The 26,961-nt window shown below is 47.2% G+C and overlaps 1 protein-coding gene, 3 non-coding genes and 1 pseudogene across 5 annotated transcripts; all 5 read left to right on the top strand.

The window, feature by feature from the left end:
• On the top strand, window positions 1-20,745 carry CTC1 (CST telomere replication complex component 1). The gene is made up of 23 exons (XM_008061130.1): window positions 1-58; window positions 2,598-2,761; window positions 4,167-4,404; window positions 4,546-4,757; window positions 5,098-5,251; window positions 11,620-11,904; window positions 12,004-12,132; window positions 12,684-12,916; window positions 13,043-13,220; window positions 13,321-13,521; window positions 14,326-14,452; window positions 15,380-15,494; window positions 15,626-15,953; window positions 16,032-16,121; window positions 16,384-16,577; window positions 18,272-18,360; window positions 18,454-18,628; window positions 18,941-19,018; window positions 19,437-19,581; window positions 19,668-19,732; window positions 19,963-20,128; window positions 20,235-20,361; window positions 20,521-20,745. Exons 1-23 carry the CDS (start codon window positions 26-28, stop codon window positions 20,658-20,660), a joined length of 3,666 nt encoding a protein of 1,221 aa, XP_008059321.1. The 5' UTR covers window positions 1-25; the 3' UTR covers window positions 20,661-20,745.
• A 1,298-nt stretch (window positions 20,746-22,043) lies between these two features.
• On the top strand, window positions 22,044-22,117 carry TRNAI-AAU. The gene has a single exon. It is a non-coding gene; the product is annotated as a tRNA-Ile (tRNA).
• A 433-nt stretch (window positions 22,118-22,550) lies between these two features.
• On the top strand, window positions 22,551-22,632 carry TRNAS-AGA. Its single transcript has one exon. It is a non-coding gene; the product is annotated as a tRNA-Ser (tRNA).
• Window positions 22,633-22,969: 337 nt separating this feature from the next.
• On the top strand, window positions 22,970-23,043 carry TRNAT-AGU. The gene has a single exon. It is a non-coding gene; the product is annotated as a tRNA-Thr (tRNA).
• Window positions 23,044-24,471: 1,428 nt separating this feature from the next.
• LOC103263449 lies at window positions 24,472-25,375 on the top strand (annotated as a pseudogene). The gene has a single exon (XR_002482140.1). The product of XR_002482140.1 is annotated as a U2 small nuclear ribonucleoprotein B'' pseudogene (transcript).
• The last annotated feature ends 1,586 nt before the right edge of the window (window positions 25,376-26,961 follow it).

Here is a 26,961-nt window from a genome sequence, read left to right as displayed (position 1 = left end):
CCCAAGGGCGGAGCTTCGGCGTATCATGGCGGTTAGCAGGGCTGAGGCTCCAACCTCCGTGAGTGCTGCTGTTCCGTCTCTTGTCCTTTTTTTCTTGTCTCAGATTTCCTTTTTTTCCTGTTCCCTCCGCCTTGTGTCTCTGGAATCGCTGGCGCTGCCTGGGCCGGGGATTAGAGACTTGTTAGTTGGTTCGCTCCTACTTCTTACAGGTTCTGCGAATGTTTTTATTTCATGCGGCGCCCACTGTAAGCCTCAAACGCGTCTCCGTCCTCTCTTTTGGGTTAAGCCCAGTGGGTAACCAGGAGCAGGTTAATCGGGGGGAGCTATGAGGCTGCGCGTTTTTGGAGAAGACCCCTGACGCAGCTATAGGGGAAAAGGGCAACTGAAAATTAGGAAAATCCGGGACCCGAAGCGCGTGTAGGAGTCGGTCGGCGAGGCAAAAACGCGCCGAATAAAGTTTCAAGGAGGGCCAGGCGCGGGGGCTCACGCCTGTAATCCTGGCACTTTGGGAGGCGGAGGCGAGAAGATTGCCTGAGCCCACGAGTTCGAGACCAGCCTGGGCAACTTAACTTGGTGAGCCCTCGTCTCTACAATAAATCAAAAACAGCCGGGCTCGGTGGCTTAGCCTGTAATCCCGCGCCTTGGGAGGCTGAGGTGAGTGGATTGCCTGAGCCTGCGGGTTCGAGACCTGCCTGGGCAACTTGGTGAGCCCTCATCTCTACAATAAATCAAAAATTAGCCGGGTGTGGTGGCGCGCGCCTGTGATTCCAGCTACTTGGAAGGCTGAGGCGGGAGGATCGTCCGAGCCCAGCAGGTCAAGGCGCTGTGGCCGTGAGCATGCCACTGCATTCCGCCTGGGTGACAGTAAGACTGACTCAAAAAAAAAAAAATTCTGATTATGTTTGAGAGAGTGTTTGGCCGACGTGGGGTGAAGGTCAGTGGTAGGGCTGTCCACAAGGATGCTGAAGTCATCTAGAACTTGAAGACTGATTTTCAAGCTGCTTAAGATTCGATGAATGTGAAAGATTGAACAGAAAGTTAATACAGGACTGTTGGAGGACCAGGAATGGAACTGTAATGATCTAGAAGTAGCATTATAGATAAAGAAGGGTAAAGGCCCTAAATACTGTTGAACTTTACCAGAATTTTATTTTATTTTAATTTTTTTTTTTTTGAGTTGAAGTCTCACTCTGTCGCCCAGACTGGAGTGTAGTGGCTGCTCCCGGCCACCGCAGCCTCGATCTGCTGGGCTCCGGCGATCCTTCCACCTCAGCCTTCCAAGTAGCTGGAACTACAGGCACGCGCTACCACGCCCGGCTGATTTTTTGATTTATTGTAGAGATGAGGTCTTGCTGCCCAGGCGGGTCAATTTTTTTTTTTTTAAGTTGAGCTCTCTTTCAGGCTGAAGTGTAGTAGTGTGATAATGGCTCACCACAGCCTCAACCTTCTGGGCTCAGGCGATCCTCCTGCCTGAACCTCCTGAGGGGACTACAGGTCCATGCCATCATGCCTGGCTAATTTTTAAATTTTTTTGTAGAGATAAGGTCTCACTTTGTTGCCTAGTCTGGTCTCGAATTTTGGTCTCAAGTCATCCTTCTGTCTCGGCCTCCCAAAATGCTGGGATTACCAGGTGTTAGCCACTATGCCTTTCTGCCAGAATTTTAAAATAAAGCTGTGAAACAGTAAGAGTAGTCCAAGATGGTTCCCTGCCCTAAAGCTATCTACTTTGTGTTCAGAATCTGTATGAAGTGTATAAAGGCAGAACAGAAGACAAATCCAGTGGAATTGTATCTTGCATATATTTACTTATGTGAGCTCAAATGCATACATGTAAATTTAAAAAAGGAAATGATTATAATGTATACTTTGCCTGTGTTCCTTTTTTTTTTTTTGAGTTGGAGTCTCACTCTGTTGCCCAGGCCCCAGACTGGAGTGCAATGGCACACTCATAGCCACTGAAGCCTCAACCTGTTGGGTTCAGGCGATCTTTCCGCCTCAGCCTTCCAAATAGCTGGAACTACAGGCTTGCCCTACCACGCCTGGCTTATGTGTTCTTTTTATGTACTATCCACTATTAGGCACATTTACATATACATATTACAGTATAGTACTATGTCCTATTCTTTATGAAGAATTTAAAGGATTTTTTTTTTTAAGGATTTTTCCATGGAGTTTTTGCCCATTCTTGCTGACTGTAGAACTAGAGTCCATGTAAGATGGGTTACTGCTGAACATGGTGATCATTGCTCTTAATAGAAGTGTATGCAAGGACCTGTGGAAGTTTTCAGGAAAGAGTAGCATTCAGCCTACGGTGGTCAGAGAAAGGTCTATAGGAGAACATATATTCCAGCTGAGCATTTTAATGATTAGTACAAATTTGTTAGGGAAAGAAGCAAGACCAAAGCCAGATGGCCAGCTGTGTAAGGTAACTATATGATTAGATTAAGACTCTCAAGGTTTCTTCAAGTTCTAAACTCCTTTACTTCAATCTTCATTTTATGTGCTCTCTGGCTTTTTTTTCTAATCCTTTTCTTCCCAAAAGCTTCCTTGGTGGGCAGGACAGACATGATGTTTTAACTAAATTCACTTTTCCTCAGGAACAAGCCTGGCTTCAGCTTGCCCAGACCTTCATCCAAGAGACCCTGTGTCCAACTGACAAGGAGCCTAATGTCCAACTGACTCAGTTGGTAATTGATTGTGTGAAGGCTACCTGGTTATCCCAGGGAAGGAACCAGGGTTTTACACTGCCCCTCAGCTACAGGTAAGGAGAAGTGGGAGTTGGGAGGAGGTTGAATTTGGGATTGAAAAGAAAGGACCTATATTAGGAAAAGGGGAAGTGAGAAGAGTGAGTGGAGGTCAAGGTGTTCTAAACACATCTACTTCTGCAGAACTTCCCCATTCTTCATCAAGCTTTGGCTTAAGACAAGTTTAGAGAAAAGGAGAGGAAGAAGGGAAGAAAAGCCAGCTCGGTGGCTCAGCCTGTAATCCCAGTGCTTTGGGAGGCTGAGGTGAGTGGACTGCCTGAGCCCGCAGGTTCGAGACCCGCCTGGGCAACTTGGCGAAACCTCATCTCTACAATAAAATAAAATAAAATAAAAAGTCAACCGGGCATGGTAGCGTGTGCCTGTAATTCCGGCTACTCAGAAGTCTGAGGCGGAAGGATTGCCGGAGCCCAGTGGGTCGAGGCTGCAGTGGCCGGGAGCAGCCACTGCACTACAGTCTGGGTGACAGAGTGAGACTCTCCAACTCAAAAAAAAAAAAAGAAGGGAAAATAGAAAATTTGTAAAGGGAGCTCTCAAAGTAGGAGAGAAAGGGTATTATCTTTATTTTCTGTATTAGGATACTAAGATATAGAGAGATATATGACTTCAAGTAAAGATCATTGTGTTTAAGACCAGAATTTTAGGTCTTCTGTGAATTTTTTTTATATTTGATTTTTTTTTTTAAACTACGCTATCATTTCCAAAAGGTACCAAGAAATGTTAGTAAAGTACCACAAGAAAAGGGATTTATGGCTGAGTAAATTTGAGAGACATTGACTATAAATAAATAACTGTGGCAATGCAAGTGAGTGAGAATAATAGTATTATAAAAATGTGAATTTATCACAACTTTGATAATTTAATTCTTATTTGTATCACATCCAATACCCACCATCTCAGCCTCAACTTCCCACCCAGTCTCTAGTACTGTGGTACTTTAGGAAGGAAACTTGGCTAGGTCCATTGTGGTTGAGCTATTAGGCAGATGCCAAAGTGGTCCCACTGAAGTTCTTTATGAAACTAAGAACTGAGGTGCTTTCAGGGAAGCTGCTTGTGGTATCTACAAAGTATTCTCCCTATACACTCATTTCCTCAGGCCCTTCTTACATTCCTACTTCATTTCTCTGGGCCATTTCTGCAGCACCATCTTGTTCAAGATACTGTTTAGCACAGAATTTCATCCTACTTTCCTTAGGTACTGCTCATCCTTTGGACCCAGATACCATCCCCATTTTCATAGGCTTTTATTCCCAGGCTTTTCCCCTTGATCAGTCAGACAAACTTACTCCTTAGTCTGTGTTCCTCTTCGCCCTTTCCTTAGGCTCTTGGGGATTTGCTGGGGTGGAAGGCTACCTTCTAGCTTGAACCTGGCTTTGCAAGACCTCTGCTCTCTTCCCTCCACAGCTTTGTCTCAGTACAGGACCTCAGAACCCACCAGCATCTCCCTTGCTGTAGCCATCTGTCCTGGAGCAGCAGTGCATACCGTGCTTGGGCCCAAGAGGTTGGACCAAATGGGACCCCCTTGCCTCGGGAGCGGCTGTTACTCTTAGGGACACTAACAGACCTGTCAGAAGACTCAGAAAAAGAGTGCAGGAATGGAAGCCTCTATGTGAGAGATAACACAGGAATCCTGGGCTGTGAGGTGAGTGGAAGGTGGAGGTCAGATGCCTCAGATCCTAACAAGAATGGTGTCCAGAGAGCAAGGCAATTAAGGGAACAAAGGGGGAGGTGGATGGATCATGTGTTAGGGTCTGGATTAACCCTTGCTCTTGGTCTCTTCTAGCTCATAGATCTGGACCTTTCTTGGTTGGGCCATCTCTTTCTGTTTCCCAGTTGGAGTTACCTCCCTCCTGCCAGATGGAATTCTTCAGGGTTAGGGCACGTGGAGCTCTGGGGTGCCCCTGTGCCAGTGTTTCCTTTGACCATCAGTCCTGGTCCCCTCATACCTATTCCTGTCCTCTATCCAGAGAGTGCTTCCCGCCTGCTCACACTCAGGTAATTCTTCCCTTTCTAAAGGTGGAGGGAGCACTGTGGAACTTGGAGGATGACAGTGGGTCTGTGGTGGGAGGGAAAGAAAGGTATTGGTAGAAATATAGATGGAATATTCCAGATCAAGGGAATGATAGGGGTCTGAATGTTAAGCCTGTGAAGAGGATACTTTAAGGGAAATGTGCTTTAACTGAGGGCAAGAAAAGTTTGAAGACTTTTAGAATAATTGCTTTGGGCTGTGAACATTTTACATCACTACCAGATTTTTCTGTACTGTGGAAGGGAAAATATTTGTAGGGAAAAAAGAGGAGAAATAAAAATGACTTCTTTTCTTTCTTCTTAAAAGGAAGCTGAGAGGTATGCAGCGAAATCTGGCTGGAAAGTTGGTTCGATTGAGTGCTCTGGTAAAAAGCAAGAAGAAAGCTTACTTCATTCTGTGTCTTGGTGAATTATCCCCAGTTGCCAGCCAGGCTGCCAACCATGTGTCCATCATTGTGCAGGTGAAGGTTAGGGTCAATTCAGTGATGAGGTGGGGAAGGGGTATTAGAACTTTTAATAGGAAAGATAACATAGAAAGAACAACATAGGGAAGGAGGACACCTGGGGAGAGCTGTTTTCTGTAATAGCCTTGTTGAGGGAAGAGTCTAAGTAATGTTGTTCCATAATGTCTATGTATGTAAGTAGGGGATAGATTTTTCTGCTGTGCAGTTCATTTGAGTTTTGTATTTCATGTGGCTTTTTAAAAAACTGCCACAATCCTGGTGGCTCATACCTGTAATTCCAGCGCTTTGGGAGGTGAAGACGAGAGAATTGCCTGAGCCCAGGGGTTCGAGACTAGCCTGGGCAACTTGGAGAGACTTCGTCTCTACAATGCATCAAAAAATTAACTGGGCGTGGTGGTGTACACCTGTAGTTTCAGCTACTTGGAAGGCTGAGGTGGAAGAATTGCCTGAACCTAGCAGGTTGAGGATATGGTGGCCATGAGTGTGCCACTGTACTCCGGCCTGGGCTACTCCAAAAAAAAAAAACCTGCCACAGTCACTTGTTTTTTCCCTGCATTAGGAGGATGACCAAGCAAATAATTCATCTTAATATTGTTAAGATGTTGAATACATGTTTTGTTTTTTGAGACAGAGTCTCATTCTGTCACCCAGACTTGAGTGTGCAGTGGTGCAATCATAGCTCACTGTAACTTTGAAATCCTGGGCTCAAGGGATCTTTCTGCCTTGGCCTCCTAAAGTGCTAGGATTACAGGTGTGAGCCACTAGTGTGGCCTAAATACACGCATTAAAAAACAAAACAAAAAAACTTGTTACTTATTATTGACTCTTTCTACATCAACTGGTACAATTTTAAAATCATTAACTTTAGCCAGGCTCGGTGGCTCAGCCTGTAATCCTGCGCCTTTGGGAGGCTGAGGTGAGTAGATTGCCTGAGCCCGTGGGTTTGAGACCCGCCTGGGCAACTTGGCGAGACCTCATCTCTACAATAAATCAAAATGAGCCGGGTGTGGTAGCGCATGCCTGTAGTTCCAGCTACTCAGAAGGCTGAGGCGGAAGGATCGCCAGAGCCCAGCAGGCCGAGGCTATGGTGGCCGGGAGTGGCCACTGTACTCCAGTCTGGGTGACAGAGTGAGACTCCAACTCAAAAAAAAAATCATTAATTTTTATTCTGTTATTGTATGACTTATGTAATTATCTGAATAATGTTTCAAAGCATTCAAGGATGGAAAGGCTTTCTAACATGCATACTAAAAAAGGAAACCATGAAATTTATTAGTACTATAAGAATTTGTGTGTGTGTGTGTAAATGAAATGAACTTGAGTAACAGTGATTTGAGTATAAACTAAAAATGTTAAAACTGAAACTACTACCCAAATTTTCTTTCTTTCTTTCTCTCTTTTTTGAGTAGGAGTCTCACCCAGTCACCCAGGCTGGAGTGCAGTAGCACACTCACCACCACTGCAGCCTTGACCTGCTAATCCTTCTATCTCAGCCTTCCAAGTAGCTGGAACTACAGGCATGCACCACCATGCCCAGCTAGTTTTTTAATTTATTGTAGAGACAAGGTCTCACCAAATTGCCCAGGCTGGTCTTGAACCCCTGGGCTCAGGTAATCTTCTCGCCTCCACCTCACATAGTCCTGGGATTACAAGAATGAGCCGGGCTGGACTGCAGTGGCACGCTCACGCCACCGCAGCCTCGACCTGCTGGGCTCAGGTGATCCTTCCACTTCAGCCTTCCAAGTAGTTGGAACCACAAGCATGTGCCATCACCCCTGAATAATTTTTTTTATTTATTGTAGAGATGAGGTCTTGCCATGTTGCTCAGGCTGGTCTTGGTCCCCTGAGCTCAGGCAGTCCTTTCACCTCTGCCTCCCAAAGTGCTGGGCTTATGGGTGTGTGCCACTGTGCTTGGCCCAAATTTTCAATCTTGATTTTTTCCTCCAAGGTTAAAAAGGATCTTATATATATTTTTTTATATTAGAGTGTTTTAAATCTAGAGAGCATTAGAAAGTTCTGTGAAGAGTAGATTTGGCTTTTTCATGTATTCTATATCAAGGAAGAAATCTCTGAAAGGTGCTTTAATTTCTTCAGGGTGACCAAAATAGGGTAAGTCCTTCATGTAGTTTATAATCTTGTTGTAGATCCTATATAGTATTGATTTATAAAAAAAGCAGAGAATGATACAAAACAGGCCAGGCATGGTGGTCTACACCTGCAATCCAGGAGGCCAAGGTAGGAGGATTAGATAGATAGATAGATAGACAGACCTGCTGTGGTGATGCATGCCTGGAGTCCCAGCTATACTTGGGAGGCTGAGGTAAGAGGTTCACTTGAGCCCAGGAGTTCGAAGCTACAGTGAGCTGTGCTTGTATCACTGCATTCTAGTCTGGGTGATAGAGTGAGACTGTATGTTCGTTCTGAGATGTATAGTATAGTTTATAACTGCTATTGAAAGTCATCTAGAGTTTATTATGTGGAGGGAAGATTTATGAGGGAGTTTAGACTTGCTCTGGGTCTTTTTTTTTTTTTTTTTTGTTGAGTTGGAGTCTCACTCTGTTGCCCAGGCTGGAGTGCAGTGACATGTTCACAGCCACTGCAGCCTCGACCTGCTGGGCTCCGGTAATCCTTCTACCTCAGCCTTCCGAGTAGCCGGAACTACAGGCATGTACTACCACGCCCAGCTAATTTTTTATTTATTTTAGAGACGAGGTCTCACCAAGTTGCCCAGACTGGTCTCGAACCCGTGGACTCAGGCAATCCACTCACCTTGGCCTCCTAAAGTGCTGGGATTATAGGCTGAGCCACCCAGCCTGGCCGCTCTGAGTCTTGAAGGATGGATAGGATTTGAATTGCTGAAAGAGAGGGGAGGATATTCTGGACTAGAAAATCACCAACATTCAACCTTTACTAAGTACGTGCTATATGCTAGGCACCTTGGTCAGTTAGAGGCACAAAATTGCTTAAGATGATGACTTTTGTCCTCTAGAAACTTTCAACCAGATGGTGAGTCAGCAACTACTGTGCAGGATTTTTTTTTTTTTTTAATTGGAGTCTCATTCCATCACCCAGGCTGGAGTACAGTGGCATGTTCCCAGCCATTGCAGCCTTGATCTGCTGGGCTTAGGCGATCCTCCTTCCACCTCCTTCCAAGTAGATGGAACTAGAGGCACACACCACCATGCCCAGCTAATACTTTGAAAAATTGTAGAGATGAGGTCTCGCCAAGTTGTCTGGGCTGTTCTTGAACTCGTGGGCTCAGGCAATCCCCTCACCTCGGCCTCCCAAAGTGCTAGGATTACAGGCTTGAGCCACCACTCCTGCCCTGTGCAGGATCATAAGGGCAGTGGTAGATACATGCACATGCGTAGGCACTTTGAGAGTGCAAAGGTGGGCTTTGGAGTAAGCCTGTGAGGTCAGGGGAAGAGGGGTGTTGGTATATGTTTATAGACTACTAAAGACACACATTAGAGACATTATCACTCTACATGATCCCATTGAATCTCTTCTGTTACAGAGGAGCTGAGGTCATCTCTTGGAAATGAAGGACTAGATTCTGAAAAGAGGAGGAAAGATTCAGGGTAAATGCTGTACTAGATAGCTGGGGAGAAGAGATTGCTAAGCAGTAGTAGGGCCTAGCTGGAGAAAGTCAGTATCAATGCTTGACTGAGTGGCATGAATCTGTCTTCCTCAAGTATAGGGCTTTTGCTTTTGAAAGTTGGCCAGGCACGGTGGCTCACGTCTGTTATCCCAGCACCTTGGGAGGGAGGGGCAAGAGGATTACCTGAGCCCAGGGTTTCGAGACCAGCCTGGGCAACTTGGTGAGACCTTGTCTCTACAATAAATTAAAAAATTAGCTGGGCATGGTGGCGCATGCCTGTAGTTCCATCTTCTTGGAAGGCTGAGGTAGCAGGATCGCCTGAGCCCAGCAAGTTGATGCTGTGGTAGCTGTGAGCATGCCACTGCTCTGGGCGACAGAGTGAGACTCCCAACTGAAAAAAAAAGGTTGAGGAAGCAAAGTGTTGTGGTGATATATGAACAGGCTCTAGGGTAGAGGGTAAAAAGGCCAAGATTAAGAGGTTGGCACTCAGATCCTGCCAGATATTCAGATGGGGGAGGGAAAGACCTCAACTTCTGAGTGAAGGAGAGGGGCTAAGATATTAGAGGTCCCAATGAGAGGTTAGAGGACAAGTTTAATGAGCGTGGGGGGAGGTACCAGTATTCCTTCACTGTTTGTTTAATCAAGCCATTATTATTATTTTGGATCCAACCATTATTGATTTGTTTTGTGCCAGGCAGTAAGTTTAAGTAAGCTCTTAGCAATACCTTAGGATGAGTTGTGGCGTCCGAGGTCTGATTGGTGGGACTCAGCTGGTTTTAGAGTCGAAATGGAGGTGTATAAAGCTAAACTCAGAGGACTGTGAAGTTCAAGTGTCTTGAGTCATCGGTGTGTTTTGAAGTCCCTGAGAAAGGCAGCAGTACTATTATGCCTATTGGAGGAGCACACCCTTAGAGATTGTTATATTTATAAATAGCTTATCCAGGAAACTTTCTTCTTTGTGCTTAAAATTCTTCAAAAATCGCCCTACAATTTTCCTTCTCCAGTCTATTGTATACCTTGCATGGCATTTCTGGGCTTTTGTCCTCACCTTGACTCTGCCATCTTGTCTTCTGCAACTCCCAACAACATGCCCTCTTCTCCACCCTGGTCAGTGTTTTCAATACCCCCAAACCATGCCTTGCTCATTCTGGATTCTGAGCATTTCTATGTTGTTGGCTCTCCTTGAATCATCCTTCTCTCTCCTTTCCTTTTAGACAAACCAGGGCCCTTTTCAAGTTCTACCATTAGGTGTTCCTGATTATTCTAGCACATCTTGACTTTCTCTTGCTTTCTAAATGCTTATTGTTTTTGACACTTGACCATATATGATTCCATTTTATTATTTAGACTTGTGTATGTGTTATGAGTGGTTTGAAATATGTTGAAGAAGAGGAACAGTTTATTGTACTTCCCTTGACATCTATCCCCAATACGTGTGTGTGTGTGTGTGTGTGTGTGTGTGTGTGTGTGTGTGTGTGTGTGTCGGGTTCTCACTTTGACTAGAGTGCAGTGGTACACTCGCAGCCACCACAGGCTTGAATTGCTGGGCTCAGGCGGTCCTTCCACTTTAGCCTTCCAAGTAGCTAGAACTATAGGTATGCACCACCACACCTGGCTAACTTTTCAATTTATTGTAGAGACAAAGTCTCATCAAGTTGCCCAGGCTGTTCTCGAACCCCTAGGCTTAGCAGTCCTTTCACCTCCGCCTTCCATAGTGCTGGGATTACAGGTGTGAGCCACTGCACCTGGTTTCCGAATACATATTGATTATATGAATGAACGTTGTTTGTTTTTGTTTGTTTGTTTGTTTTTTGAGTTGGAGTCTCACTCTGTCGCCCAGACTGGAGTACAGTGGTTGCTCCCGGCCACCGCAGCCTCAACCTGCTGGGCTCCAGCGATCCTTCCGCCTCAGCTTTCCAAGTAGCCGGAATTACAGGCACGCGCTACCATGCCCGGCTGATTTTTTTGATTTATTGTAGAGATGAGGTCTCACCAAGTTGCCCGGGCAGGTCTCGAACCCGCGGGCTCAGGCGATCCACTCACCTCAGCCTCCCAAATGCGCGGGATTACAGGCTGAGCCACTGAGCCCAGTTTATGAACGTTGTTTGTATGTTATGGAGTAGGTTATGGGAAATGTTGGCTAGGGCATACTTTTCTCAATGGGATATTTATGTATTTTTTTCTGCCCTGGCCCGTATACCAACTTTTATGGGGTGTTTGTTTGTTTGAATCAGAGTTTCACTCTATTGCCTAGGCTGGAGTGCAGTGGCATGCTCACAGCTACCACGATCTCCACCTGCTGGGCTCAGGCGATCCTTCCAACTCAGCTTCCAAGTAGTTGCAACTACAGGTGCATGCCATCATGCCCTGCTAATTTTTTAACTTATTGTAGAGATGAGTTCTTGCCAAGACCCAGGCTGGTCTTGAAACCCTAGGTTCAGGCAATCCTCTCCTCCACCTCCTAAAGTACTGGGATTATAGTATGAGCCACTGCACCCAGTAACATTTATGTATTTTGAAGGAAGTTTTAGGGATGGTTTGTATCTTGGGGACGGCATTAGGAAATATTTGGCATCTCCTGTGAGAAAAGAGAGATTCTGAATGTTCTGTGGTCTAAGATTTAATTGGCAAACAGAGACCATGAAGAGACGAGGAAAGACTCATAGGGAATAAGGTCAAATCATGATGGAAAGGGACCCCGGCAGAGGGGCAGCACTGGGGCAAGTGTCTCATGTGTCATGTTGTCTGTCTTTGCACAAACCAGGTCCCCGCCCAGCTGGTGTGGCACCGAGCCCTTTGGCCCGGTAGGGCCTATGTGCTGACAGAACTGCGAATATCCAAGACCCGTGATCACTGTTCCTGTGTTTGGATGACCAGTCCCGCCTCTCGTCTGTTGCTACTGAAACCAGAATGTGTGCAGGAGTTGGAACTGAAGCTGGAAGGACCCCTCTTGGAGGCTGATCGCCAGCCACTCCCCATGCCCAGCAACTCCCAGGACAGGAAGGGGCAAACAGGTCTTGTCCGGAACTCCAGACTCTTATCATATTCGGTGAGCATAGAAAGGGATCCTAGAGCTTGAGGGGCAGGAAATGTGGGTCTCCAAAGAGGAAGGTAGTAGTAGTCAACCATACTTCTGGTCTTCTTGCAGGGAATGGTTACTGGCTTGCTGAATGAGTCCGCGGGCCTCTACGAGCTGGATGGGCAGCTTGGGCTCTGCCTTGCCTACCAGCAGTTCCATGATCTCAGGCGGGTGATGCGACCAGGGGTCATTCTGGAGGTACGTGAAGTCAGGGCTAATGACAACAAGAGTTCCTCTCAGCAGCTTTTCTTACTTTCATGAGCTGATTTTCTTTTTCCCCTGTACTAGGGTGATTACTTCTACAGCAAAAATATGCAAATAAAAAGTGTATGTTGGGGCAAGACACTTGTTAACAATGGACAGAAACTTAGATTGAAAAGGAGTATTCTCAGGCACTGTGAGGGGGGATTGAGGCCAGCATCTCCTTCACAGAAGGACCTTCCAGCTAGAGGAGGAGATGCCCAAAGCACAGGTATAGGGCATGGATGACCACAGGCAGCCTGGTGAGAAGCCTAACCCATGCCTACCCATCCAGGAACCACCAGCCCCAAAGCAAGAGTAGAGCTCTTGGGAGATGAAGGCTGACTGCAGTGGGAGTGGGTTGTGATGGAAGGTGAGGCCAGCCAGAGTAGGAGAAATTGTGCTTCTTTTTCCTGGAACTCAGGCAGTGGACACTGCAGTTCACTCTGCCTGGGGTCATTGAGTGGGGGCTTTGTCTCTACTTTTTCACTTTTTCTGCTTTTCCCCAGCTCCAGGATGTTCACCTCCTCCAGTCAGTGGGTGGAGGGACAAGAAGGCCGGTGCTAGCCCCCTGCTTGCGTGGTGCTGTGCTACTTCAGGGCTACTCTCGTCAGAAACCTGAGACTCAATCATCCCACCAAGCCCATGGGGCCTCCCTATATGAGCAGCTGGTGTGGGAACGTCAGTTAGGACTTCCCCTTTACCTGTGGGCTGCCAAGGCCCTGGAGGAGCTGGCCTGCAAGTGAGGAGGATGAGAGTCTGTGGTTGGGAGGTGTTGGGAGTAGGACATTTCCTCTACCAGGAAAGCAGGAGCCTGGAAGAGACAGGGTCTTTGGGGGAGTTAACTACACTTCTTTCCCTGGCCAAGGCTGTGTCCCCATGTGCTAAGACACCGCCAGTTTCTGCAGCATTCCTCTCCTGGGAATCCCAGCCTGGGACTGCAACTCCTAGCTCCTACTCTGGATCTTCTAGCTCCGCCAGGCAGCTCCATGCGGGATGTGTACCATGAGATCCTTGGAGAGCCACATCACTGTCCCCTCCGGAAAGTATGAGGGTGTGGGGGAAAGATGGGTGGCAGAGCTAACACACTGGAGGACACCAGGACACATGGGGTACACAGCCTGACTTTGCTTTTCTCCCTGACAGTATGCTCGGCTGCAGACCCCCTACTCCTTCCCCACTCTGGCCACCTTGAAAGAGGAAGGGCAGTGCAGGGCCTGGGCCTCCTTTGACCCTAAGGCCCTTCTGCCCCTCCCAGAGGCCTTTTACCTGCTCAGCTGCCAACTTAATCACCGCCTGGCCTGGTCCTGGCTCTCTCTGCTGCCCTCTGCCTTCCACCCAGCTCAGGTAAGGGGCACCAGCAGAGCTCAGGAGACTTCCTCTTTTTGCCATGTTGCTGTCATTTTTTTTGTCATTTTGACTATACTGACCTTCTACACAGACTGACTATTGCATCTGTTTTGTCCCCTTCCGATTTGTTCTTTCTGTAGCAACTAGAAAGAGGGAATTAAAATTTAACTTGGATTACAGCACTGTCTTGTTTAAATCCTTTTCATGTTTTTCCCGTGCATATAAAATAAAACCAAACTTCTTACGTCCTGTGAGGTCCTGCATGGTTTCTTTTTTCTGTGTGTGTGTGTTGGAGTCTTACTCTGTCACCCAGACTGGAGTGCAGTGGCATGCTCTTGGCCACCGCAGCCTTGACCTTCTAGGCTCCAGTGATCCTTTCGCCTCAGCCTTCCAAGCCTTGGAACTGCAGGCTCACGCTACCATGCCCAGCTAATTTTTTTGATTTATTGTAGAGATGAGGTCTCGCCAAGTTGCCCAGGCAGATCTCAAACCCGCGGGTTCAGACGATCCACTCACCTCAGTCTCCCAAAGCACGGGATTATAGGCTGAGCCACCGAGCCCAACCTGCATGGTTTCTTAACTCTAACCTCAACTTGTGTCCTTTCTCTCCTTACTGAATGTGTGAATGCATGTTTGCTTTTTAATATCTGCCATCCCCACTTGAATATAAGTTCTTTGGGGTCAAAGACTATGTCTTTTTTTGTTCATTTTGTTGTAGAATTTAACACAGTTCCGGCACATGGTAAATGCTCAGTATTTGGTAAATAAACATTTGATGCCTCTGTCTTTATCTTCTTGCAGGTTTTAATTGGGGTTCTAGTGGCTTCATCTCGTAAAGGTTGTCTGCAACTTCGAGACAAAAGTGGTTCCTTGCCCTGCCTGCTCCTGGCCAAGCACTCACAACCTGTCACTGACCCACGGCTCATAGGTTTGGGGTTCAGATGTGGAAAGATGAAGGTGGTAGGGGGGTAACTCTCAGAACCAGGGAACCTGAGAGGAAGCTTCTTCTGGAATTTACTAGAAAAGCTGAAGTGATACATATTGATGAACAACTTTTGGGACAAGTTTGGGAGTCTGGTGTGGCAGGCAGAGAAAAGGAGCAAAAGAACCTCTAACCAGAATTCCAATTCCCAGCGTGCATTTTTGTCACCATAGCTCTTTTTTTTTTTTGAGTTGGAGTCTCACTCTGTCACCAAGACTAGAGTGCAGTGACCGCTCCTGGCCACCGCAGCCTCGACCTGCTGGGCTCCAGTGATCCTTCCGCCTCAGCCTTCCAAGTAGCTGGAACTACAGGCATGCGCTACCACATCCGGCTCATTTTGATTTATTGTAGAGATGAGGTCTCGCCAAGTTGCCCAGGCGGGTCTCGAACTGGTGGGCTCAGGCAGTTCACTCACCTCGGCCTCCCAAGGTGCGGATTACAGACTGAGCCACCGAACCCGGCCACCATAGCTCTTGATGTGCACACCAGGAGTACAACTCCTGTTTCCTACATTTTTGGTTTGGAAGAATAATGGTCTTATTTGGGCTTACTGGAATTTGTAGCCTGGGAAACCCTGGAGAGGAAAGTTTCTTAGATTTAGGGACAGACATTTTAGGGATTTGTGAGAAAGTACAATCAAGGCCGTTTAGCCTCTGAGGCTAGGAGCAGGATTAGACATGATTAGGCAGATGGAATGGTTTCGCCTTGGAGGTGTCATTCCGCTAAGGTAGGGGTCAGGTGTGGGCTTTCTCATTGCATTAGGGGAGCAGCTCTGGCCTGCAGGGTGGGCGATGAGACCTGTGGGGTGGTCTGCCTTATTGCTCACCTCACAGTTTTCTTTTCATGCTGAAATGGAAAACTTTTTTCCTTTAGGTTGCCTAGTACGGACAGAGAGGTTTCAATTGATTATAGAGAGGGACGTCAGAAGCAACTTTCCTTCCTGGAAGGAGCTGAGTATGCCAGGCTTCCTCCAGAAGCAGCAGGCCAGGTTGGCACATTGGGGTAGTGGTTGTACTCTGAAGTCTGAGCAAGGGCCTGGTACCGGTGGTAGGATACTGGGCCCCAAAACACCCAGTACCTGCATTACTAAGAATTCTGTTTTTTTATCTCTTCCAACAGAGTCTACGTCCAGTTCTTTCTGACTGATGCTCTGATCCTGTCTGTGCCCAGATCCTTTCTCCATTCAGCCACCCTCTCAACACCTCCTCAGACAGATCCTACCTGCTCAGAGGGACCCTGCATAGTACAGAGCCGGCTTTTCTTGCTGTCCCACAAAGAGGCCCTCATGAAGCGGAATTTCTGTGTCCCCCCAGAAGTCAGTTCAGAGGTGCCCAAGCCCACTCTCAGTTTCCAAGTTTCGGGGATCTGGCTTAGAGGCACCCAGAGGAAGGAGGGGACTGGATGGGGGCCACCTGAACCCCAGGGAGATGAGGACAAGGATCAGAAGGTAAACTGGGACTCCAGGGACCTCCTGTGCCCCACGCCCCTGGCTGGGGCTAAAACACCTTGCTCTCTTTCCTCAAAGGTTCTCCTCATCTTCCTTGGCTCTTCAGTCCGCTGGTTTGAGTTCTTACATCCAGGGCAGATATACCGGCTCATAGCTCCTGGCCCCACTGTGAGTACTCTGCTTCATCATACTGTTTCCCAGAAAGTTTTTTTTTTTTTTTTCCATTGGGGTCTAAAGAGGATATACCAGTGCCTGGTCACTCTCTAGATCTCCTGGGAAAAGGCTGAATCTAGATAAACTAGAAGGCCTGTCTGTGGCAGCACACCTCATTCTTCATGCTCCAGAAAGAAAACAGAATTGGGTCAGAGTATTTAACCTTTCTCTGGACTAGGACACATCCAGAGGTAGTTGTCTTCCCATTTCCTGGCAGACACCAGTGCTGTTTGAGAAGGATGGTTCATCCTGCATATCTCAGCGTCCCCTGGAATTGGCTGGCTGTGTGTCCTGCCTCACTGTCCAAGATGAGTGGACTCTGGAGCTTGAGTGCTCTCAGGACATCCCAGACGGGCTGGGTACAAGCAAAGCACTGCCTGAATCCTCGCTGACTGAACTGCTCAGTGGCAAGTAAATGTCGACCAGCCTCTCTGGTTAATTTGGCCACTCTCTCTTGCCCTGAGCTAGCTGGGTTTGGTGAACGGTCTGTTCTCTGCTGCAGCATGTGTTTCTTTTTTCATTTCTTTGTATTTTATAGAGACGAGGCTCTCACTTTGTTGCTCAGGTTGGAGTGCAGTGGCTATTCAAAGTTATAATTAGCCAGGCATGGTGGTTCAAGCTTGTGATTCCAGCACTTGGGGAGGCCAAGGCGAGAGGATTGCCTGAGCCCGTGGGTTCGAGACTAGCCTGGGCAACTTGGTGAGACCTCGTCTATACAATTAAAAAAAAAATTAGCTGGGCATGGCAGTGCGTGCCTGTAGTTCTAACTACTCGGAAGACTGAGGTAGAAGGATCACCTAAGCCTGGCAGCTTGAGGTTGTGGTGGCCGTGAGCATGCCACTGTACTCCAGTTTGGGTGACAGGGTGAGACTTCAACTCAAAAAGAAAAAGAAAAAGTTATAATCATGGAACGCTGCAACCTTGATATCCTGGGCTCAAGTGATCCTCCTGCCTCAGTCTCCTGAGTAGCTAGGACTACAGGTACACACCACTGCATTTAGCAACTTGTGTTTCTTTAATGTGATTTGGTTGGTAGAGGAATGATGTCAGTGTAGGAGGGAAGTTGTGTTTTATAGCTGATTTTCCCCCCAGCATGTTATTGTTTTATTTATTTATTTTTTATTTTATTTTATCTTATTTTTTTATGTTACTGTTTTCAAATGATCACAAGCAAGCTTTCTCACAGTTAAGGAAATGCCTTAGCAATGAAAGGAAATGTAAGAAACAAAATATAGGTGGGGCTCGGTGGCTCGGCCTGTAATCCCAGCACTTTGGGAGGCTGAGGTGAGTGGATTGCCTGAACCCATGGGTTTGAGACCAGTCCAGGCAACTTGGTGAGACCTCATCTCTACAATAAATCAAAAACTAACTAGGTTGTGGTAGCAGACCTGTAGTTCCGGCTGCTTGGAAGGCTGAGGTGGAAGGATCGCCAGAACCCAGCAGGACAATGCTGGTGTGGCCGTGAGTGTGCCACTCCTCTCCAGCCTAGGCCACAGAGTTAGACTCCAACTCAAAAAAAAAAAGAAAAGGCAAACAAACTGAACCTTGAGAAGGGCCCTTCTTTAGTGCAAGAAGTGGCTGACTTATGGCCTTGGGAACAACTAGACTTATCTCATGTAAGCTTTTTGGGGTATCTGCAGCTACCAACAAAAAAGCTGTAGAGCTATTTCCTCCTATGTTTAAAAAAAAAAAGAACTATGTATGTAAAGAACTGTGTATGAAACTATTATAAGTGAATGGTTTTATGGAAACAAGTAAAAGTGAATGTTTTCAAGGACTTGTGTTTTTAAAGAGAGGGCATGAGCCCTGATATGTAAGACTGCAAATAATGGACTAAGGTTCTAGGTGTAAGTGCAAGTGGAGATTTACCTCTGCTGGTAAGGCGTCTGGTTACAATGTAGGTTTTGAATGATCTGCCGCAGCCATATCTTTCCCATAAGCCCTGTTACTTTCAGTGTGTGATTTGGCAGAGCTTGAGGTCTTACAGGACTTTGCTTATGAAGTTCTAGCAGATACCTGAGCTCCATTTTCTGTCCTTTGATCTGACTCTCTCCATTATATGCTTTCTTGGGCCCCATTCTCAGTGTATTTTTCTGACCTTCCAGCTTCACCGATTCCTTGGTGTCTTTCTCAGCTGAGATTTTGTCACGGACACTGTGTGAACCTCTTCTGGCCCCTCTCTGGATGAAGTCTGGTAATGACCCCTGCTTTGGGGAGAAAGTGTGAAATACAGTGATGGGACCCTGTGGTCCTTGCAGATCTCGCTAACTCACCCTTCCTTCTGTAGGGAACACTGGAGCCATGAGAGGGTGTGTGAAGCTAACTGTAGCTCTAGAGCCTGCTGACTGTGAGTTCCCACCTTACCTGGATGTATATATTGAAGACCCACACTTGCCTGTCTCACTAGGACTCCTTCCAGGAGCCCGGGTCTACTTCGGCCAGCTGGAGAAAAGGGTTTCCAGGTGAAGATCTGGGGAGTTTGGCCGGCCTCCTCTCCCTATTGACGGGGTTCTCTTTAAAGCTCACCCCCACCTAACAGTGCTGCAGTGGCCCCTTCTCTTTCTGTATGTCAGCCTGCCATTTGTGCTCGCGACCCTCATGAGGTGTTGCAGGTTAGTCCTGCTCTTGTTCTTCCCCCAGCTTTGGCAGGGCCATGGCCAGGGCATGTTCCTCAGTTGGAGTAGCCAACCTGTGGTGCATGATCTCCGAGTTCCAGCTTCTACCCCAGTTTGACTTTTTTGTACTCTTCATCACTATTCCTCTTCCACTTGCAGATCCCACAATGTTTACTGTTGTTTCCGGTCATCCACTTATGTGCAGGTCCTGAGTTTTCCTCCGGAGACCACAGTTAGGTCAGTGCCCCAGGCCCTGACCCCTAAACTTCATGGCCTCACATCTGAATCCCCCACATGTCCCTGGTCTGGAACTTCTGCCGTCACTACAGTCTTCACCAATCCCAGCAGAATGTATTGAGTCATAGGATTTCTCCTCTATCCCAAATAAAGAAATGCTCAATACCTATCGTTTTATCTAGAATGATTTAGTGTTCTAGGCTTTCGAAGGCTTTTTAGTCTAATATGTATTTCTTGGTTAACATTATGGTGTTTGAGCCTGAAAAATAATTGATGACTATCAGATCAGGAATCAAGATGGGGGTGTGGCCTCCAGGAGCTGTCCCCATCCCTGTGCCTGCTAAGTTCTTACAGACCCACCTTGGTTTCAGAACCCTTTTGTCTGTTTCTTGATCCCTGTCTCTCTCTCTCTTTTCAGTGTTCCCCTGCCCCACATATACCTGGCTGAACTTCTGCAGGATAGCCGTGCCCCATTTCGGGCAACTGCCTCTTGCCATATTGTTTCTGTCTTCAGCCTTCAGCTCTCCTGGGTGTGTGCACATTGTACCAGCATCTGCTCCCAGGTATGGAGGGGACAGGCTGAACTTGGTGTGGAGTGCCGGTTGTGATGGCATCAAGAGGATTTTTACAACCACTGTCTTCGTTACAGGGACGCTGCACTCGTCAGGGCCCCTCTTGCCCTACACAGACAGCTGTTAGCCAGGCCAGTATCAGGTGAGAGCACAAAGCGGGTGCTCGTTGCCCTGTTGACATTCTTATTAGACGACTTCGTCTGTCTGCATAATTTCTGGCTGATGGGAGTGGCTTAATAAATATTTTTTGAATGAATGGATGAGGGTAAAGTGATCTAAAGACTAGAAACTGTGGGGAGGGAAGCATGCTGGCTCCATGACACTGGCCACCTATGTTGCTGAGGAGTTTTTATTTCCCCTCCCTTCCTGCAGGGTCCTGGTAGAGGATGGGACTGCTGAAGCTGTGGTGACCTGTAGGAATCATCATGTTGCAGCAGCACTAGGGCTGTGTCCTAATGAGTGGACCTCCCTCCTAGAGTTTGTCCACGTACCAGGGAGAGTGGCTTTGCAATTTACAGGGCCTGGAGCCCAGCCTGAGGTGAGATGTGTTGGGAGCTGTGGGGGCTCAGATGTCTAGATTCCTGGGGCTTTGGTAGAGGACTCAGGAGCTTAGGTTGTGGTTAACTCTGAGTTTCCCTTTCTAGTGCTCAGCCAAGATTGATGAGCTGTTGACCCTCTTCCTCCAGACGCTTTGTACCAGCCCCTCTGTCCTCCGCCCTATTGTGCTTTCTTTTGAGCTTGAGAGGAAACCTTCCAGGATCGTCCCATTAGGTAAGGGTGGAGATGGGGGTGAGAGCTCATGATGGTACAGATAGGTGGGTCCCTGAGAAGAAGAGGGATGGGGCATTTCTGGAGTTGGGGAGGAGAATGGTGGATGAGGCTAAAAACTGCATACATAGGACTTACGTTTTTCATGTCTTCCCATCTCAGAACCTCCTCGGCTACAGCGATTCCAGTGTGGAGAGCTCCCTCTCCTGACTCGTGTGAATCCTAGGCTCCGACTATCCTGCCTTTCTATCCAGGAAGTAGAGCACTTCAGCTCTCTGGGGGTCATTGCTTCCTCCTGCTAACCTGAACTTCAAGGATGTCCTGAGAGTTCTTCCTGCCTTGCAAGAAACCTTGAGGCCTGAGTCCCAGCTCTTCCTCCTTGTCATGACCCCTACCTTTTTTTTTTTTTTTTTTAATGAGACAGGATTTCACTCTGTTTCCCAAGCTGGAATGCAGTGGCACGATTACAGCTCACCACATCCTCAACCTCCTGGCCTCAAGCAATCCTCCTGCCTCAGCCTCTTGAATAACTGGGAACTGTAGGCATGCACCACCATGCCTGGCTAATTTTTATTATTTTTTGTAGAGAAGAGGTCTTGCTTTGTTGCCCAGGATGGTCTTGAACTCTCCTGGCCTCAAGGGATCCTCCTACCTTGGCCTCCCAAAGCGCTGGGATTACAGGCATGAACAACTGTGCACGCCATGACCTCTGCTTTCTCCCTGATACACAAACTGCTGCTCCGCTGTAATTTCTCCTCCTTGATATTCTGGTGCCAGCTTGCCTTGGGGAAATTGTGGAAACGGGCAAATCATGGTGTTATTGATACTTCCTCTCTGATTGCACCCACAGATGATCCTGAACATGTGAATTCTGCCTTTGTGGCAGGTGCTGGAGGAAAAAAAGACTTGCCCCTTGTGGGGGTGTGATGACATGCCCTTTGGCCTGCAATAAAGCTCTCCCGTGACGTTTTTCTCATGTGCTCATCTCTGGATTCCCAGACCTGACTTCAGCTGCTAGTCAATCATTTCAGCCTTTGAATGCTAGCAAGACTAAAGTTGAAAAGTGATTTGGAGGAGCAGAGCTTCTGCTCCAGCAGAATAAATTATACCAGAGTCAGTCCTTAAAGGGAGTAAATTGGGGAGTTGGGGGCAGGGTAGAGAACATGACTATGAAGGTCTGAGTCAGCAAGGCTGGACCAGCAAGAAGTCCAGTATGAGAGCCTAGAGTTGCTGAGAAGCACAAGATGTGTGTAGGAGAAGGCAAGCACTGAGCAGGAGGAGGGGTGTGTGAGGAAACTGGGTACCTGTGCTAGAGGGTCCCAGCTAAGGGTTAGTACTGTCTGTCCCGAGGGCCAGGCCTAAGGCGTATCCTTGAATGACACCATGAAGTCGGCAGCAACTTCTGAGTTACAACCCACAGAATTGGGGAATTCAGGAGCAGCTATTTGGGGTGCTCATGTGTTTGGTTGGTGTTCCCCATTTCTTTACTGGGAGCTGCTCCACAGAAAGGTACAGCTTTTAGAGCTGCCCAAAAGGCATTTCTTCCTAGCTATTAGGGATCAATTCCGGTTTATATTTGGGAGGCTTATGGATCATGGTTAGTCCCATAAAATAAAGTAGGTTTCAGAATACCCATAGTTTAACTGCACTATATGTAAAGACCCTAGTGAATACTGGACGCAGCTGGCCGGTTAGCTCAGTTGGTTAGAGCGTGGTGCTAATAACGCCAAGGTCGCGGGTTCGATCCCCGTACGGGCCAGTTAGGTATGCTTTTGTTGCTAAAACCTCTGCTGTCACCTGAGGAAGTTATTGCTCAGAGCCAGCTGCCTTCTGATCGCAGAACATTGCGTCTACTGCTTCTCAAAGCATTAATTGCTAGCGCTCCGAAGACTTGAAAAGGAGTTTGCTGGGCTGGGGTGAAGGGAATGTCGTTCTATGGGAAGGAGCGTGTTGCTGGAGGCCAGTGGGAGAAAGGGGAAGATAGGGACAAGGATCCCAGAAAGGCGGAGTGTTGTGAGATACAGTGGAGCACTAAGGGAAAGGTCAATTCTGGTTCTTTTCTGCCCTGACGTTCTCGCCATCCGGTCTCCTAGCTCTAGCAGTCCCGAAACCGAGAAAATGGCAAGAGGGCGAAAACGTTTGCCGGGCATGGAAGATAGAAAAGCATAGGATAAGAGCTTCCCTACCGTCTTGTAGTCGTGGCCGAGTGGTTAAGGCGATGGACTAGAAATCCATTGGGGTCTCCCCGCGCAGGTTCGAATCCTGCCGACTACGCGATGTTTTTTCTGCGCCAGAATCTTCATTACGATTCTCTTCTCCAAGTTTAGAAATCCATACAGTCGGCACCTTCCAAACCCCGGTCTTGGAATTCTCGAGTCCGGGGAGTTCCCCACCCACGCACTTCTGACCAGCTTTGATATCTTTGATTCACTTCTTTCAACATCGGAGGAAGTTCTACGGATGGATGAGTGACGCAAAATCCGGGCCATCCGCCAAATTAGTTTCAGAGAGCTCTGAGGAGAGGGGAAAAAATAAAACAAAATAAAGCTCTGCCCAGGCTCCTTGCACTATTTTCCTGTAGAGTAGCTTCAGAAAGGAGTTGCAGAGCCTTGGCGCCGTGGCTTAGTTGGTTAAAGCGCCTGTCTAGTAAACAGGAGATCCTGGGTTCGAATCCCAGCGGTGCCTTCCCTCGATGTGATGAGTTGGGTTTTCTGCTCTTTTGTGACTGTACCCCTATGCATTTATGAATTATTTTCATATCAGAGAGCGCGGGACTTTCAGGTCCAGGCTTAAGACCCCGTATCCTGTGCAGCTGAGCTGCCGCTGCCGTGAGACCGCAGCCTCGAAAGCCGGCCCTCTGGGGCAGGAATGTTTCACTGACTTGACAGTCTACCCAGCTGATGCCACATTCCACTTGCACAGGTGTACTAGCCCCTGCGATCACCCCACCCTTGGCGGGAGGGGACGCCCCAACGCGAGGCCCTTTCCCCCTCCCCTAGGATATCCCCTAGAACTTGAACCGCTTTGTTTTCTTTGGCTCTTCATTATATTTCTTTTGGTTTAGAGCCTCATGATTTTATACATCGTATAGAGTATAAAATATATACTTAAATATACAGTACTTCGAATTTGGTGCAGCTTCTAGGTGCAGTCCTGTTCCAGGTCTTTCGTGTGCATTTGCCTCCATTCCTCTCCACAAGCGGGAAGTTGGGCGGGTAGTAATAAGCAGGGATTTGGCTGGCCTGCTGCCATCTGGTTTCCTACAAGAGGGTGCTGAAGGCCTGGGACCATGCGGACAGGTGCCATTCGGGTGGGGTCTCCAGGGATCCTAGTGTGGAAGGACAGGGGGCATCTCTGGATCACTGAAGCAACAATGGTGAGGGCTGAAGTAAAGACTAGAGAGACGGCAAGAGGCAGGATCTGTTGGCAGGGCCTAACCCTATTGGCAGATAGGCAGAAAGCTCTAGACACCACCCCTTGGCCCAGGAACCACTGTGAGATGCCTGAACAAAAGACTTGGCTTGAAGGAACTGCCATCTCAAGGTCAAACAAGTGATGCCACACCTCTGAGGGAATTTGTGCCAAGCACTGGCCTGGACGCTGGCGCCTATGAATAAAACACAGCTCCTTTCTCCAGCACTCACAGGAAGACACAATCACAACACACTGCACTAAGGGCTTGGACAGGGTGCTGTGAGAACATGGAGAAGAGAAGTGGCACCTCATCCTGCCGGAGGCTGGAGGGTGGCCAGGGGAGAGGCAAAGGGAGAGGAATTAAGATTTAAAGACCATGTACTTACCTGGCAGGGGAGATACCATAATCACGAAGGTGGTTTTCCCAGGTTGAGGCTTATCCATTGCACTCCAGATGTGTTGACTCCTGCAATTTCCCCAAATGTGGGAAACTCGACTGCATAATTGTGGTAGTGGGGGACTGTGTCTGCGCTCACCCCTGGTTTTCATTGTTCAAAGATTAGGCTTTGTGTTCTATAGCGTGTAGCAGTGCGTCTAGTTACTTTTTGCCTTAGTAGTTTTCTAGCTTCATTTAAGAGTTCCTGTGTTGGACTCTGGTTCTTCCTAGAAACCGCATAGGCCTCAGGCTATTCAAAGAATTACCCAAACATGGATATCAGACCAAATCATACAATTTATATCAACAATATGAATGACAAAATTAAAAAAGAAGAATTGAAGAGATCCCTATATGCCCTGTTTTCCCAGTTTGGCCATGTGGTGGATATTGTGGCTTTAAAGACCATGAAGATGAGGGGGCAGGCCTTTGTCATATTTAAGGAACTGGGCTCATCCACAAATGCTTTGAGGCAGTTACAAGGATTTCCATTTTATGGTAAACCAATGTGAATTCAGTATGCAAAACCAGATTCTGATATAATATCTAAAATGCGGGGCACTTTTGCTGACAGAGAAAAGAAAAAAGAAAAAAAGCTAAAACTGTGGAACAGACTGCAACAACCGCAAACAAAAAGCCTGGCCAGGGAATGCCAAATTCAGCTAATACCCAAGGAAACACAACACCAAATCCCCAGGTCCCTGATTACCCTCCAAACTATATTTTATTCCTTAATAACTTATCAGAAGAGACTAACGAGATGATGTTATCCATGCTGTTTAATCAGTTCCCTGGTTTCAAGGAAGTACGTTTGGTACCTGGGAGGCATGACATTGCCTTTGTTGAATTTGAAAATGATGGACAGGCTGGTGCTGGCAGGGATGTTTTACAAGGATTTAAAATCACACCATCCCATGCCATGGAGATCACCTATGCCAAGAAATAACATCTGGGACAGTCATCTTTAAAGGACTTGGTGTCATTTACAGTGTTTGTTTTGATAACATTTGGTCAGGTCATTTTAATAGTTGGAGGTAGAGGGGCGTGAAAGTGAAATTTTTGTGAAGGACTTACGTTATCTAGCATTTCTTTAGCTTTAGTGAACTATGAAATATGAAGGCCTTAATTTTGTACAATAAACTTTTATTTGTAAAAAAAAAAAAAAGAGTTCCTGTGTTACTAAACTTACAAATAAAGTCTTTTCTGGGGTAGCAAAAAAAAAAAAAGACCATGTAGAAACTTGTCATATGTCCTGTTATGTGATAGACATTGTTCTGGGCTGATGAAAAGTTCTGCTCTACTGGAATTTATATTGGTGAAGGGGAGGGAGTAACAGACAATAAACACAACAAAGAATTTGTTCAATTAAATTATATAATATACTAGATAAATGCTACAATCAGAGAGTATGTTGGAAGTCCAGGGATTGGTTACAGAAATGCCAAAGGCTTGCACCAGGGCAACTGCAGAAAGAGATTCATTCAAGACATGCTTAGGATTTTCTTTTTTGAGTTGGAGTCCCACTCTGTCACCCAGGCTGGAGTGCAGTGGTACGCTCATGGCTACCACAGCCTCCACCTGCTGGGTTCAGCCCATCCTTCTGCCTCAGCCTTCCAAGTAGCTGGAACCACTGGGCCACCATGCCCAGCTAATTTTTTTTATTTATTGTAGAGATGAGGTCTTGCCAAATCGCCTAGGCTAATCTCGAACCCCTGGGTTCAGGTAATCCTCTTGCCTCCACCTCCCAAAGTGCTGGGATTACTGATTTGAGCCACCGTGCCAGGCTCATGCTTAGGATTTTTAAAAAAGAGAAAAGAAAAAGAAAAAGAAAAGGATTCAGTTACTGATAGGATGTCAATCTAAAGAGAAAGAAATTCAGCATGATGCCAGAATTTTCCTTTAGGAAAGGTTAAGTGCTACCACCTTAAGTCTTTAAGAATATCTTCTCACTCTTTCCTATTTCCTACCCAATATATTTCAAACAACTGTAACTGCCTAAAGTTAAGCCTTAGAACTCAAGCTTTCAGTGTAAAGCTTTGACTCCAGTTAAAATGTAAAATAGTTCCTCCAAAGTTTAAACAATGATCAGCTGTGTACATCTTAGTTCTTGGTTTCTAAAAGTGGGGTCTGTGAACGGGGCTTTACTGGTGAACTCCCTGGTATTGTACACATTTATCTAGGATGAGGGACCATAGCTTTTACCATGGTCATAAAAGATTTCGTCCTCCCCTCTGCACAGATTAAGTGCCCGCGACCAAGTGAGAGAGAGGTGATTGGGTCACTTCGCAAAGAAAACCGGGGCCCAAGAGGAAGGAGACAGGAATTGGACAAGGGCAGGGCCGGGGAGTTATCATAGCAGCCCTGAGACCCTCTTCATTCACCTCCAAGACTTGGGACACTGTTGGGAAAGGCTAGGCCGACCGCTGCTGCCCTCCCCTACCGGCTGGCCGGGAATACCTGGGAAAGAACAAACTCAAAGCTGACTCCCCCGCTGGAGGGCCCCCCAACCAAAGTACTCGCGGGTCGGGCATTAGGAAGGCCCTGATCCCAGAAATCACACAACTGAGGTGTGGAACAAGAAGGTTCAAGATGGTTCCGGGGCCACTACAGGTCAGAACCCTGTTGGGGAGACTCCCTAGATCAGGTAGTGAGCGGAGGGGAGGCGGACCACGGGGACTGCAACTGACCCCACCAGATCTTGCTGGGACTCCCGGCAGCCCCCAAGGAAGAGCATGGTGAGTGTATTAAGAGCT

Source organism: Carlito syrichta, unplaced genomic scaffold (assembly GCF_000164805.1).
Source record: "Carlito syrichta isolate Samal-C Ts95f unplaced genomic scaffold, Tarsius_syrichta-2.0.1 Scaffold305117, whole genome shotgun sequence".
Classification (NCBI taxonomy): domain Eukaryota; kingdom Metazoa; phylum Chordata; class Mammalia; order Primates; family Tarsiidae; genus Carlito; species Carlito syrichta.
This window is presented reverse-complemented; position numbering and strand designations above follow the sequence as displayed.

What these genes read in the sequence shown, in the direction of transcription:
- CTC1 (XM_008061130.1), top strand. Translation starts at nt 26, where the DNA reads ATGGCGGTTAGCAGGGCTGAGGCTCCAACCTCC. An exon ending in TCATAGCTCCTGGCCCCACT is followed by an intron (nt 16,122 to 16,383) that starts GTGAGTACTCTG and finishes ATTTCCTGGCAG; the next exon opens with ACACCAGTGCTGTTTGAGAA. An exon ending in TTCCAGGATCGTCCCATTAG is followed by an intron (nt 20,362 to 20,520) that starts GTAAGGGTGGAG and finishes TTCCCATCTCAG; the next exon opens with AACCTCCTCGGCTACAGCGA.